The sequence below is a fragment of the Dermacentor variabilis genome, chromosome 3 (assembly GCF_050947875.1).
Source record: "Dermacentor variabilis isolate Ectoservices chromosome 3, ASM5094787v1, whole genome shotgun sequence".
Lineage (NCBI taxonomy): Eukaryota > Metazoa > Arthropoda > Arachnida > Ixodida > Ixodidae > Dermacentor > Dermacentor variabilis.
In genome coordinates, this window is record NC_134570.1 from 149,458,771 (window position 1) to 149,471,294 (window position 12,524).

The window sequence follows — 12,524 nt, forward strand, 5'->3', positions numbered from 1 at the left end:
AGATCGCAGTGGTGGCGGCAGCGCAGCGGCGAGTGAGTCATGTCTGAGCCGATGACGAAGGGCGAAAAAAATGAAGGAATATTTAAATAGTCGGCTAGTAAAGGTGGCTCTAAGTACCGGTTCATAGTATTGTTGCGCTCGCTACTTAGGGAGTGCTGGCAGTTCATTTCTGCTGCGTGTATCGTGCAAGCTCCTGGTAGCAGGCGACATAGCGCAGCACTCTGCCAGCTCATTTACGCTTGCGATATCGCCTGTCAGCTGAGAATGAAAAAGAATGACATTAATGTATTACTTCAAGAATCGCGGAAACGCCCGGCACAGCACGTTTATACTTGAAAACTTGCCGTATAATATTTAATTTATAGTTTACATTTAATTAGCGAGCAGAAACATTCTGCTGTTCCCCGGTGAGCTTGTCATATGATGACGTAGATTTCAGAGGCGGCACCGTCTCGTCTATTGGTCGCGTCCTCCCCTTCTTCCACCTCCGGCTTAAGAGTCGCCCATTTAGTGACGTAAATGGCGAATTGAACGGTTCATTTACAAGATTCGGCCCCTTGAGAAGAAAAAAAATACATTTTTTTAGATAAGGAGTTCATTCATTGGAAGACGAGAAACATTTCGTTTTGTAGTATACTCTCTGCGAGCAGACGACAAACGAGGGCAATAAACTTCCGGGGAGTTCACCGCTTGCCGATTGCCTGCTCTCTCCGCCCCATTATGACAAATTTTTCACACTGCCCACTTTGTGACGTTGCGGCAACCGAAAAGAACGCGTATCGAACAAACGAAAGGTCTCCGGTCGCGCCCTTGTCTTCCATGTACCAAGCGGCGGCCGCATACGCGGATAGCATCGCTGTCCCCTACTGATCGAGGGCGTTCCAGACTCTATAACGGCCCCTCTAACGGATGTCAGCCATCAGCAGCCTTCAACACAAACTAGTGTGTGTGCCAGGAAGCTCATAGGAAGCTTCCGGAAGCTCATAGAGCTGACCGCTCCATAGCGATTTAATTAAACGTTTTATTGCAATAGGGATTATATGGACATTCCAGACGCATTTCTGCCGTCGTCTTCGCTGTGGTGTTCCGTACAAAGTCCAAGGGCGATAACATCGTCGCCGCGCGCCGTAGGCTGTGTCTGCGAGTAAAAGCGTGCGAAGGTGAGCCTACGATGGCGGCTCTATCTCGTGCGCGCAAGGAAGGAAGGTGGGAAGGAAGCGCGCCATCTTCCGTTACGCGCAAGGCACTGGAGGCAGGGGAGGGAGGGGGGCATTCAACTCCGGCGGCTGCTGCGTATGTCGCGGCCTCGTGGGCCTAAACTTAAAGTGATCTGGGATGAGTACATAGTCAAGGTGGGACGTGGCCGGATAGGTTCGTGGCCGCTAAATTCTGGCCGCTTAGTTCGCCTTGAAGCGTGAGGCCGCACAAAGGTCAATTTGCTCGTTGCTGCTGCCGCGCTTCCTCACTCCAGCGTTTTGACAGCAAATTTCCGTGATCTTCGAGTGAGACGTGCTCGTTTGCTTGTGCTCATGTATGCTCGTTAATTAGTTGGTAAGCGAACGTTTACAAGTTTATGCGGCCGATAAAACTAGAATTCCTACACTTCGTATAGCTGTCTACTAATTCGGTGTCGCAATCGATGCTTAGCCTTTCCGGCGAAACTGCGACTTCTCTTTTGTTACTTGTTAAGTTGCCACGGTGTGGTCTGCCTGCCTCCCTCGGGACTCGCGAGCCGCTGCAAAGACCGGTCAGCGATGCGATTTGTTGAGCTGGGTATCCGTTTGTAACAAATGATAGCGGGCTCCGTATGCTTCTTATTCTCGGATTTTTAACTTTATTTTGTGTATGTTCTAGCTACTGATTTCTTTCACTTATGTATACAACACTATCAAAATGTTCTATGGTAGCTGCAGTTGGCAAGCGTTTAGCAGCTGAAGAATGCCCATAATAAGGCTTTGTCACCTTCGAAAAAGTCTACGGCATGAAAATCTTTGTATCGACCGCATACATCACTGAGACGACAAACCTGCCCGAAGGCAGAGCTGACTTTCGAGCTCGAGGCTGATAAAGCATAGTGCTATGCCGCTGTTACTCATAGGTGACTGAGGTAATAATGTTATATATATATATATATATATATATATATATATATCATCAGCCTGGTTAAGCCCACTGCAGGGCAAAGGCCTCTCCCATACTCCTCCAACAACCCCGGTCATGTACTAATTGTGGCCATGTCGTCCCTGCAAACTTCTTAATCTTATTCGCCCACCTAACATTCTGCCGCCCCTTGCTACGCTTCCCTTCCCTTGGAATCCAGTCCGTAACCCTTAATGACCATCGGTTATCTTCCCTCCTCATTACATGTCCTGCCCATGCCCATTTCTTTTTCTTGATTTCAACTAAGATGTCATTAACTCGTGTTTGTTCCCTCACCCAATCTGCTCTTTTCTTATCCCTTAACGTTACACCTGTCATTCTTCTTTCCATAGCTCGTTGCGCCGTCCTCAAATTGAGTAGAACCCTTTTCGTAAGCCTCCAGGTATCTGCCCCGTAGGTGAGTACTGGTAAGACACAGCTATTATACACTTTTCTCATGAGGGATAACGGCAACCTACTGTTCATGATCTGACATTGCGTGCCAAACGCACCCCAGCCTATTTTTATTCTTCTGATTACCTCCGTCTCATGATCCGGATCCGCCGTCACTACCTGCCCTAAGTAGATGTATTCCCTTACCACTTCCAGTGCCTCGCTACCTATTGTAAAGTGCTGTTCTCTTCCGAGACTGTTAAACATTACTTATTTTTTCAGCAGATTAATTTTTAGACCCACTCTTCTGCTTTGCCTCTCCAGGTCAGTGAGCATGCGTTGCAATTGGTCCCCTGAGTTACTAAGAAAGGCAATATCATCAGTGAATCTCAAGTTACTAAGGTATGCTCCATTAACTTCTATCCCCAATTCTTCCCAATCCAGCTCTTTGAATACCTCCTGTAAACACGCTGTGAAAAGGATTGGAGAGATCGTATCTCCCTGCCTGACGCCTTTCTTTATTGGGATTTTGTTGCTTTCTTTATGGAGGACTACGGTTGCTGTGGAGCCGCTATAGATATCTCTCAGTATTTTTACACATGGCTCGTCAACACCCTGGTTCCGTATGGCCTCCATGACTGCTGAGGTTTCGACAGAATCAAACGCTTTCTCGTAATCAATGAAAGCTATATATAAGGGTTGGTTATATTCCGCACATTTCTCTATCACCTGATTGATAGCGTGAATATGGTCTATTGTTGAGTAGCCTTTACGGAATCCTGCCTGGTCCTTTGCTTGACAGAAATCTAAGGTGTTCCTGATTCTATTTGCGATTACCTTAGTAAATAGTTTGTAGGCAACTGTCAGTAAGCTGATCGGTCTATAATTTTTCAAGTCTTCGGCGTCCCCTTTCTTATGGATTAGGATTATGCTAGCGTTCTTCCAAGATTCCGGTACGCTCAAAGTCATGAGGCATTGCGTATACAGGTTTGTCAGTTTCTCTAGAACAATCTGTCCACCATCCTTCAACAAATCTGCTGTTACCTGATCCTTCCCAGCTGCCTTCCCCCTTCGCATATCTCTCAAGGCTTTCTTTACTTCTTCCGGCGTTACCTGTGGGATTTTTAATTCCTCTAGACTATGTTCTCTTCCATTATTGTCGTGGGTGTCACTGGTGCTGTATAAATCTCTATAGAACTCCTCAGCCATTTGAACTATCTGATCCATATTAGTAATGATATTGCCGGCTTTGTCTCTTAACGCATACAACTGATTCTTGCCAATTCCTAGTTTCTTCTTCACTGCTTTTAGGCTTCCCCCGTTCCTGAGAGCATGTTCAATTCTGTCCATATTATACTTCCTTATGTCAGCTGTCTTACGTTTGTTGATTAACTTCGAAAGTTCTGCCAGTTCTATTCTAGCTGTAGGGTTGGAGGCTTTCATACATTGGCGTTTCCTGATCAGATCTTTCGTCTCCTGCGATAGTTTACTGGTATCCTGCCTGACGGAGTTACCACCGACTTCCATTGCACACTCCTTAATGATGCCCACAAGATTGTCGTTCATTGCTTCAACACTAAGGTCCTCTTCCTGAGTTAAAGCCGAATACCTGTTCTGTAGCTTGATCTGGAATTACTCTATTGTCCCTCTTACCGCTAACTCATTAATCGGCTTCTTATGTACCAGTTTCTTCCGTTCCCTCCTCAGGTCTAGGCTAATTCGAGTTCTTAACATCCTGTGGTACTGCAGCGCACCTTGCCGAGCACGTCTACATCTTGTATGATACAGGGTTAGCGCAGAGTATGAGGTGTATTTCATTTTTAGTCTCGCCGTTCGGGCTCCTCCACGTCCACTTTCGGCTATCCCGCTTGCGGAAGGAGGTATTCATTATCCGCATATTATTCTGTTCCGCAAACTCTACTAATAACTCTCCCCTGCTATTCCTAGTGCCTATGCCATATTCCCCCACTGCCTTGTCTCCAGCCTGCTTCTTGCCTACGTTGGCATTAAAAGTCGCCCATTAGTATAGTGTATCTTGTTTTCACTCTACCCATCGCCGATTCGACGTCTTTATGGAGGCTTTCGACTTCCTGGTCATCATGCCTGGATGTAGGGGCGTAGATTTGTACAAGCTTCATTTTGTAGCTCTTATTAAGTTTCACAACAAGACCTGCCGCCCTCTCGTTAATGCTATAGAATTCCTGTATGTTACCAGCTATATTCTTATTAATCAGGAATCCGACTCCTAGTTCCCGTCTCTCCGCTAAGCCCCGGTAGCACAGGACGTGCCCGCTTTTTAGCACTGTATATGCTTCTTTTGGCCTCCTAGCTTCACTGAGCCCTATTATATCCCATTTACTGCCTTCTCATTCGTTCAATAGCACTGCTGGACTCGCCTCACTAGATAACGTTCTAGCGTTGAACGTTGCCAGGTTCATATTCCAATGGCGGCCTGTCCGGAGCCAGGGATTCTTAGCACCCTCTGCTGCGCCGCAGGTCTGACCGCCGCCGTGGTCAGTTGCTTCGCAGCTGCTGGGGACTGAGGGCCGGGGTTTGATTGTTCTGTTCATATGGGAGGTTGTGGCCAAGTACTGCACCAGGGTGGCCAATCCTGCTTTGGTGAGGGAGTGCGTTACCGGTTTTGGTCGCCGGGATCAGGCCGCTCTCGAGGCCTGTTTATGCAATTTTATCATCACGTGCATTTTTTTTTAATCCGGTGAAAAATTGCCGGCACCGGGATTCGAACACGGACCTCTTGCACGCGAGGCGGGTGTTCTACCTCTACGCCACCGCTGCACCATATATATATATATATATATATATATATATATATATATATATATATATATATATATATATATATATATATATATATAGTCGTATCGCTTCATTCATTAGCATCTGTCGCTTTGTTCGTCCTTCCGATCGTCCGTGTCCACCGCTACGGAACCGACATTGTGAAGTTAGGAAAGCCTCTTCCAGCAAAAGCAGAATGAGATGCCCGCTTTTGATGCCTCATCGTTCAGAAAACGTTAGAAATCTTCCTCAGTTATAAAAATTGGCAGATTCCGTGCATGTTTCGTTTAATCAGTCATAAGCGAATCTTTGTGGTTCAGTTATATATCTGCACTTCTATGTGGCTGAGCTCTCCTCTTCCCATGGACACTTGGGTTCCGTTTTGGCAAGTTAATTTTGATGCGTTAGCATTCTTAGGGCCCTTTACGCACTTCCCGTAAACAGCTGTACGTCTGCCGCCTGTGTATCATTCTCCAACAGTTTTCCCGCCAACCTGGGTCACTGGTTAGTCTATGATGGGATGAGTATCGCAACGGCCTACTGTGCTGAGGGGACAGGAATCGAAACCTACCATCTGACAAACATGGGTCACTGAGTATGTGGTAATGTTACATGTGGGCATCTCTTCAACAAACCTCTTCTACGCCGACATGGGTCAGTGTACAGGACGGACAGGGTATGTACTACTCTTCAATGAAACTCTACGATGCCTACATGGAGTCAAACAACGTCAATGTATGTGCCATTCGCTCTGTGCTGGTCTTCAGTCAACCTCTTTGATGCCAACTTGGATTGCTGGGCATTATGTACCAGTAGGCGTGTGCCTCTCTACAGTGAACGTCTTCGACCCCTACTTGGGTAACTAGATATGTGCCACTGAGAATGCGCCGCTCTACAATGACAAAAAAGAGCCTTTAAATTTATCCGATGCTGGGCGGAATCGAATCCACGTCATACGGGTTCCTCAAGCACAGCACGGCGACAATTTAGCATGCTGCAACACACATGCACTGGGTATGCGCCACTTGTCAGTGAACATCTTTCGCGCCAACGCTTCAGTGAGCCGCACCATGAAAGCAGTGGGCATGTGCCACTCTTACATGAACTTCCCGCCAACTTGGGTCACTGGGCATGGGACATTGGGCGTGCGGCAAGCGAGAGAACAATTCTAGGCGTTCCCAGGCACCGGTGCTCCACTATTTTCGTCTGCGGCGCCACCTGTGGACTTCTTGGCAGCGGCAATAAATAGCGCAACGTGTCAAGAAAAAGCCCGGTTGCCGCACATGACATTTCTCAGCGTTCGCACGCACTGCCACGCCATGTATTTCGGACGCCACGTGCAGGCTTCGAGGCGGCGCCGCTAGATGTCAAAAAGTGTTCTTAGGGAAATGCGAAAGCAGGAGTCTTGCTGCAGTTCACGCCTCATGTATAACTCGTTTAGGCGGTGGCGATACATTGTGTCGCCATATTCATTCAGTGGTAAACGCATTGTGGTCGACAGTCATCGTAAGATGGGTTCTGCCGATGTTTTTCTCCACAGTAAGATACTTTTGTTACCGGCTTGAATTTTTTGTTGCCTCCTCTTTTTAATTTCCGTATATGTCAAAGCTCTCGGTCAGTGCGCTCTCTATTCGGCTACCTACCCAGTACCACTCACCCATTCTCGAAACATCGCCAAATATGTTCACATATCCTGTGCCTGATGACCAGTTGCACATGAATAATGAACCAAGTTGTCTATATACCCAGTTGTAAATGTACAGTAACGCGTAAACACTGGCCCAAGTTGTTTACACCACAGCAGTCAACACTCGCAAAGTGGATAGAAGAGGAAAAATAATCCTTTCCTTTACAAATGAATCTAATGAGAGAAAACTTCGCAATTCCTGAGCAGCAAACCAAAAAAGCGCGGTCACGCGCACGGCCATGAAGTGCTGTAACCTGTGGCGTGCTCACACTAAGAAGTCTTGCAGCACAAACCAGTGCATTGCTCAAAAAGCCTGCACCGGTCCAGTGCATAATACGGTCCGGGTCCTAAACGCTAGGTTACAGGAACGTGCATACGGACACACGGGGTGCTGTTGTTGAGTGAGAGAAAGATAGAGAGAGAGATAAGGAAGGTAGGGATGTTAACCAGCCAAGAGTCTGGTTGGGCCTCACGATGCGTCTTCACCCAGCAACATGCTATAGTGGCGACCGCGCCCTAGCATACTTAAAGTAAGGCAGTTAAAGTGATTTAGTGACGAGGGAAGAGGAACGCACGGACATTTTAGGTATTGCCAATTGACGAAGACGAGCATACAGACGCACGCTACCCAGAACAAATGATTGTCTGGCGTTTTAGGGGTAATTGGTATTGTATGGCCCATCTGTCGCTATAAGCAAAGATCGCCGCGTCCCAATTCCTCTCTGAAGGACCGACTCTGCGAGACAACTTCGCATTCTAGCAGACACGCTCTCCTTAGCAGCGTAGAATACCGCACATACAAGGCGCAGCAGACTGCACAGACTAAACCCTTCACTGCAACTCAGACCTCCGGCCGGGCTGAACCGACGCAAAGCCTCTCTTCTGTGTCAGTTGCGGCTAGGAGTTGCCTTCATGAAAGCTTACTTAGCACTAATTGGAATGGCTGATAGTCCTGCATGTGATGTTTGCGGATGCGAAGAGAACATTGACCACATATTGTGCCACTGTCCTCAATTTCAAGCAGAAAGAGAATCTTTGTCCAACACATTCAGGAAACTAGATGGTCATCCTCTGAACGAACAAACTTTACTAGAGCACCGTCCCCACCGATCATTGGCTCAGAAGGCACTGAAGGCACTTTTGGGCTTTCTGAGAACGTCTGGTTTGCACGAGCGGCGGTGGCTGAAGTACTGTGTGTGCACTTATCTATCTCCATTCTCTCTCCCCCTTCTCCCTTCCATCAGCGTAGGGTAGCCAACTAGACCCTTGACTGGTTAACATACCTGCCTTCCTTATACCCCCCCCTCTCTCTCTCTTGGGTAGCAGTTCAATTTAGGCTCACACTGAGAAATTAACATACCTGTTTCATGTTCTCCCCTGCGCAGGTGCGCGGCTACTGCCTCGGATGATAGCTCATGCAGCGCAAGAACCGACTTGGAGAAGCGGCCATTTCCATTTTGTTGCAAATCACGCACTTGTCGAGGGAACAGGAGTAAGCTGCTCGGTTTTCTCTTTTATGTGCAGGTCTACCGACTATGTCTAATCCTATTTAGATGTGTCGTAATGAAACCCATGAGTGCGTTTTTCAGAAACTTATGTTGCTGCTTTACAATTAATACATGTTTAAATTTGGGGGAAGTTAAAAGCTCATAATTTATCCCTTGTGAAAGTGAGACCACCTGAGTACGTGAGATTCCGGAACTACGAGGTCAGAACAGTTTATAAATCAATATATATTGTGTTACTTATCGTGACTAGCAAAACACCTTTCGCGGATAAATCAAGGAAATTGTTAGGTATGTAATATTTACGAAATGGGCTGCAGTAACTTGCGAAGCATGCTGCTGAGGCGTGCCTATTTAGATGCCCCCTTTTGTGGTCGATGCGAGCGCATCATGCACGTTATTATAAATCAAGAAAATTTTTAGGCATGCAAGATCCTCCAGGATGAAATTCTCCACTATAAGACAGCCTCACAGCCTGCAGGGCTATCTGACCGAGCTAACCAGCATGCTCGGCTGTCTTAGTAAGGAGTTCGAATCCTCGAGTTTTTTTAAAATCTGAATGTCGTTATCGTGAATTCACCACCTCCAGTACTCAAGCATCTCCAGGCTTGGAGTGGCTCCTCAAACCGGCTAAAACACTGATAACCAGTGGGCCTATACTAATGCAGTTAGGAAGGCCCACTAAGCTTGAGCAAACACACTCCCTCGCCAGAACAGGAATTGGCCTCCCTGCTGCAGTATTCGGTCGCTGCTTCCCTCATGATTTCTACAATTAACGCATGGCCCTCAGTCTCCAGCAGCTGCGGAGCAGCTGACTAAGGCGGCGGTACCGCAGCAGAGGGTGCTAAGAACCTTTGGACCCGGACAGGCCGCCAATGGAAACTGAACCTTGCAAACTTTAACACCCGAAATCTTTCGAGTGAGGGTAATTTAGCACGACTCTGAGTAAAAATCAGTTATTGTTTGGGATATCATCGACCTTAGTGAGGTTAGAAGAACTGGTAAGGCTTATGCAGTGCTGACTAACGGTCGTGTCCTGTGCTAGAGGTTGGTCAACAAGCACTCGTCAACTACGGCGTCGGTTCTAGAAACACTAGAGATGTTGGTAAAATTTGCAGAAAGGAATAAGCTGCGGATAATGAGCACCTTATCCAGAAAGCTTAGCAAAAAAAGTGGACCTGGAAAAGCCCTAATGGTGAAACAAGGAATGAAATCGACCTCTTACTTTCTGCTGATCCCAGCATAGTGCAATATGTAGAAGGGTTAGGAAGGGTAAAGGGCAGTGATCATAGCTTAGTGAGGTCTAGGATTCACCTGAACTTGAAGAGAGAGTAAAATTGGTGAACAACAGGCCAACTCAGACGCAGTAAGGATAAAACCGGACCAATTAAGGTTGGCACTTGGAAACAAATATGCAGCCTTAGCACAGATGAAGATGACATAGAGCCAATGCAAGAAACTGTAACTAGGCTGGCTTCAGAAGCAGCAATTGAAGTGGGAGGTATGGCACCAAGGCAACCAGTAGGTAAGCTCTCCTAACTAACAGAGGACCTAATAAAAAACGACAAATAATGAAAGTGTCCAACTCAATAGATCAGATAGAATTCGAGGAATTATCAAAAGTGATCGACAAGGAGAAAATAAAGGATATTCGAAGTTATAGCGTAAGAAAGACTGAGGAAGCAGTAATAGACAGACGTAGCATGAAATCAGTCAGGAAGAAGCTTGGCATAGGACAAGCCAAGATGTATGAACTGAAAGATCAGCCGGGTAAGATCACCAGCAATTTCGAAGATGTAGTAAAAGCAGTGGAAGAATTCTATACTGACCTGTACAATACCCACAGCAGCCGGGATACCTACATTGAAAGTAGTAATAGCAGGTTACAGAGGCTCCTTCTATAGCTTGCGAGGAATTTAGAAGGGGCTCAGAAGACATGGAACGAGGAAATCCTGCAGGAAAAGATGGAATGACGGTCAATTTAATCAAAGATGTAGGAGACATCTTGCTTGAAAAGCTTGCGGCCCTTCATAGGAAATGTCTCATGACTTCAAGGGTCCCAGAGAACAGGGAGAATGCCAACATTATGCTAATCCACAAAAAAGGAAGGCATTAAAGAATTGAAAAATCAAAGGCCCGTTAGCTTGCTTCCAGTATTGTATAACATATTAACCGAGATAATTTCCAATAGAATGACGGCAACAATTGAGTTAGGTCAACCAGAGGCTTCGGGAAGGGATACTGAACAATGGATCAGATCCATGTAATCAATCAGCTAATCGAGAAATCTGCAGAGTAAAATCAGCTTCTTTTCATGGCTTTCATAGATTACGAAAAGGCATTTCATTCAGTAGAGATACGAGCAGTCCAGGGGCGTAGCCAGGGGGGGGGCTTATGGGTTTCAGCCCCCCCCAAATTTTTTCGTGCTGTCCATGCAACGCCGACGAAAGCAACCCGCGGCACCGGAAATCATTCTGGATTTTGTCTAGAATGCCTTTTTGACGCTCGAAAAGACATTTAACCGCGAAGATAGCGAACTCGGGCTGGATTTCGCGGCAACGCCCATGCACCGAGAGTCACATAACGGCAAGCAGCCCCCTCCGACCACAAAGTTTCAAGGGCGGTTTGATGGTGAGCGGGCTCGCCGCGGCATCTCGCTGTGGCTGCGGAATCTATGGAGCGCATGGATGTCAATTCCGAAAATTTATGGGTATAAATCTCATAAACTCTTGATGTGAAAGGTGCATTGACATTTCCAAAGTTGTTCTTTAGATTTTCAATAGCGGAACTTTGTGGGTTTAATGTTGTTATAAACATTTGACGCCAAAGGTCCATTGACTTTTCTAAAGTCTTACATCGGAACACACAACGAGACAAGTCAAATCAACACACTAGCAGACAAGTTGACAAAGCACGCAGCGAGGTTCAATGAGACGAAGCGTTGTGGTGGTTCATTTGTGCGGCCATGTCACATAAAAAAAATATCAACATTTTTTTTAACCCACGCCAAACATCCATGTCAAAACACTAAAGCCAGCCTAGGTAACTACGTTCTTATTTATTTTTTCTATTTTGACTTTTATTCGCGAGGACACATTGAGCCTCTTCAATTTTTTTTTGTTCTCGCTAGCATACCCGCGGGCTGCCAGAGCCAGCCAGAGCACATACGCTATTCTCGCGTGGCGCCGACGACCGCGCGGCGCACTTCGGTTCGCGTTCTGTTTTCTCCGGCCGAGTGGATTTTCGCCTGGCAGAGTTTTGTACACTTTCTGGCTAGCAGACGAGAAAAAGAAACAATGGTCGCTCGCCGCCATCACTGTGGGGACAGGACGGATTGCACCGCGTTCGCTTTTGCAGAACACCGGAAAGTCTTGTCTCGCCTGTGTAGGATACCGAGCTGTATGCGTATGGTTGGTTCTCAGTGGACCAAGCGTCTCATGTTTTCTCCGATATTCCTTCCGTAGCCACATTAGGTGCCCAAAGTAGGCATTCGATTGTGGCCAACATACTTTCCTATGCGCTTTTTCATTTCGGTGCCCCCGCCCCACAGAAAGAAAAAAAAAACATTTTGCGGCGCAGCGAATTATCGCATGGTGAAAGTTCGATTTTGTTACTTCTTTTGTGGAAAGTAATGAGCCGCGGGACGCTTCAGTTGCCAGATACTCTTATTATATTATTGCGATAGCAATTATATGGACACTCCAGGCGCATTCCTGCCGTCGCCGTCGCCCTCATGTTTCGTATAAAGTCTAAGGGTGATAACATTGTGACCGCGTGCCGCATGCTGTATGTGCGAGTGGAAGAGTAGGGGTGGGTAGGAATGGCTGAGCCGACGATGGTGGCTCAGTCGTGTGTGCGCAAAAGAGAAAGGCGGGGAGCAAGCGCGTCGCGCGCGATACATGGAGGGGGAGTGGATGGAATTGGGGAGGAATCTAGGATTCTGTGAATCTGTGATCGCGCAACAAGTTTATTTGCCTGGTTTGACGCATTATATACAGCGACTT

At 46.8% G+C, this 12,524-nt stretch overlaps 1 protein-coding gene across 2 annotated transcripts in view; it reads left to right on the top strand.

Annotated features, from left to right (window-relative positions):
* Window positions 1-12,524, top strand: part of LOC142574256 (uncharacterized) — a 157,047-nt gene that overhangs the window by 25,622 nt on the left and 118,901 nt on the right. For both annotated transcript variants that reach the window (XM_075683384.1, XM_075683385.1), the window contains exon 4: window positions 8,401-8,507. In XM_075683384.1, coding sequence (XP_075539499.1) covers window positions 8,401-8,507 — 107 coding nt within the window. The remainder of the gene's footprint in view (window positions 1-8,400; window positions 8,508-12,524) is intronic.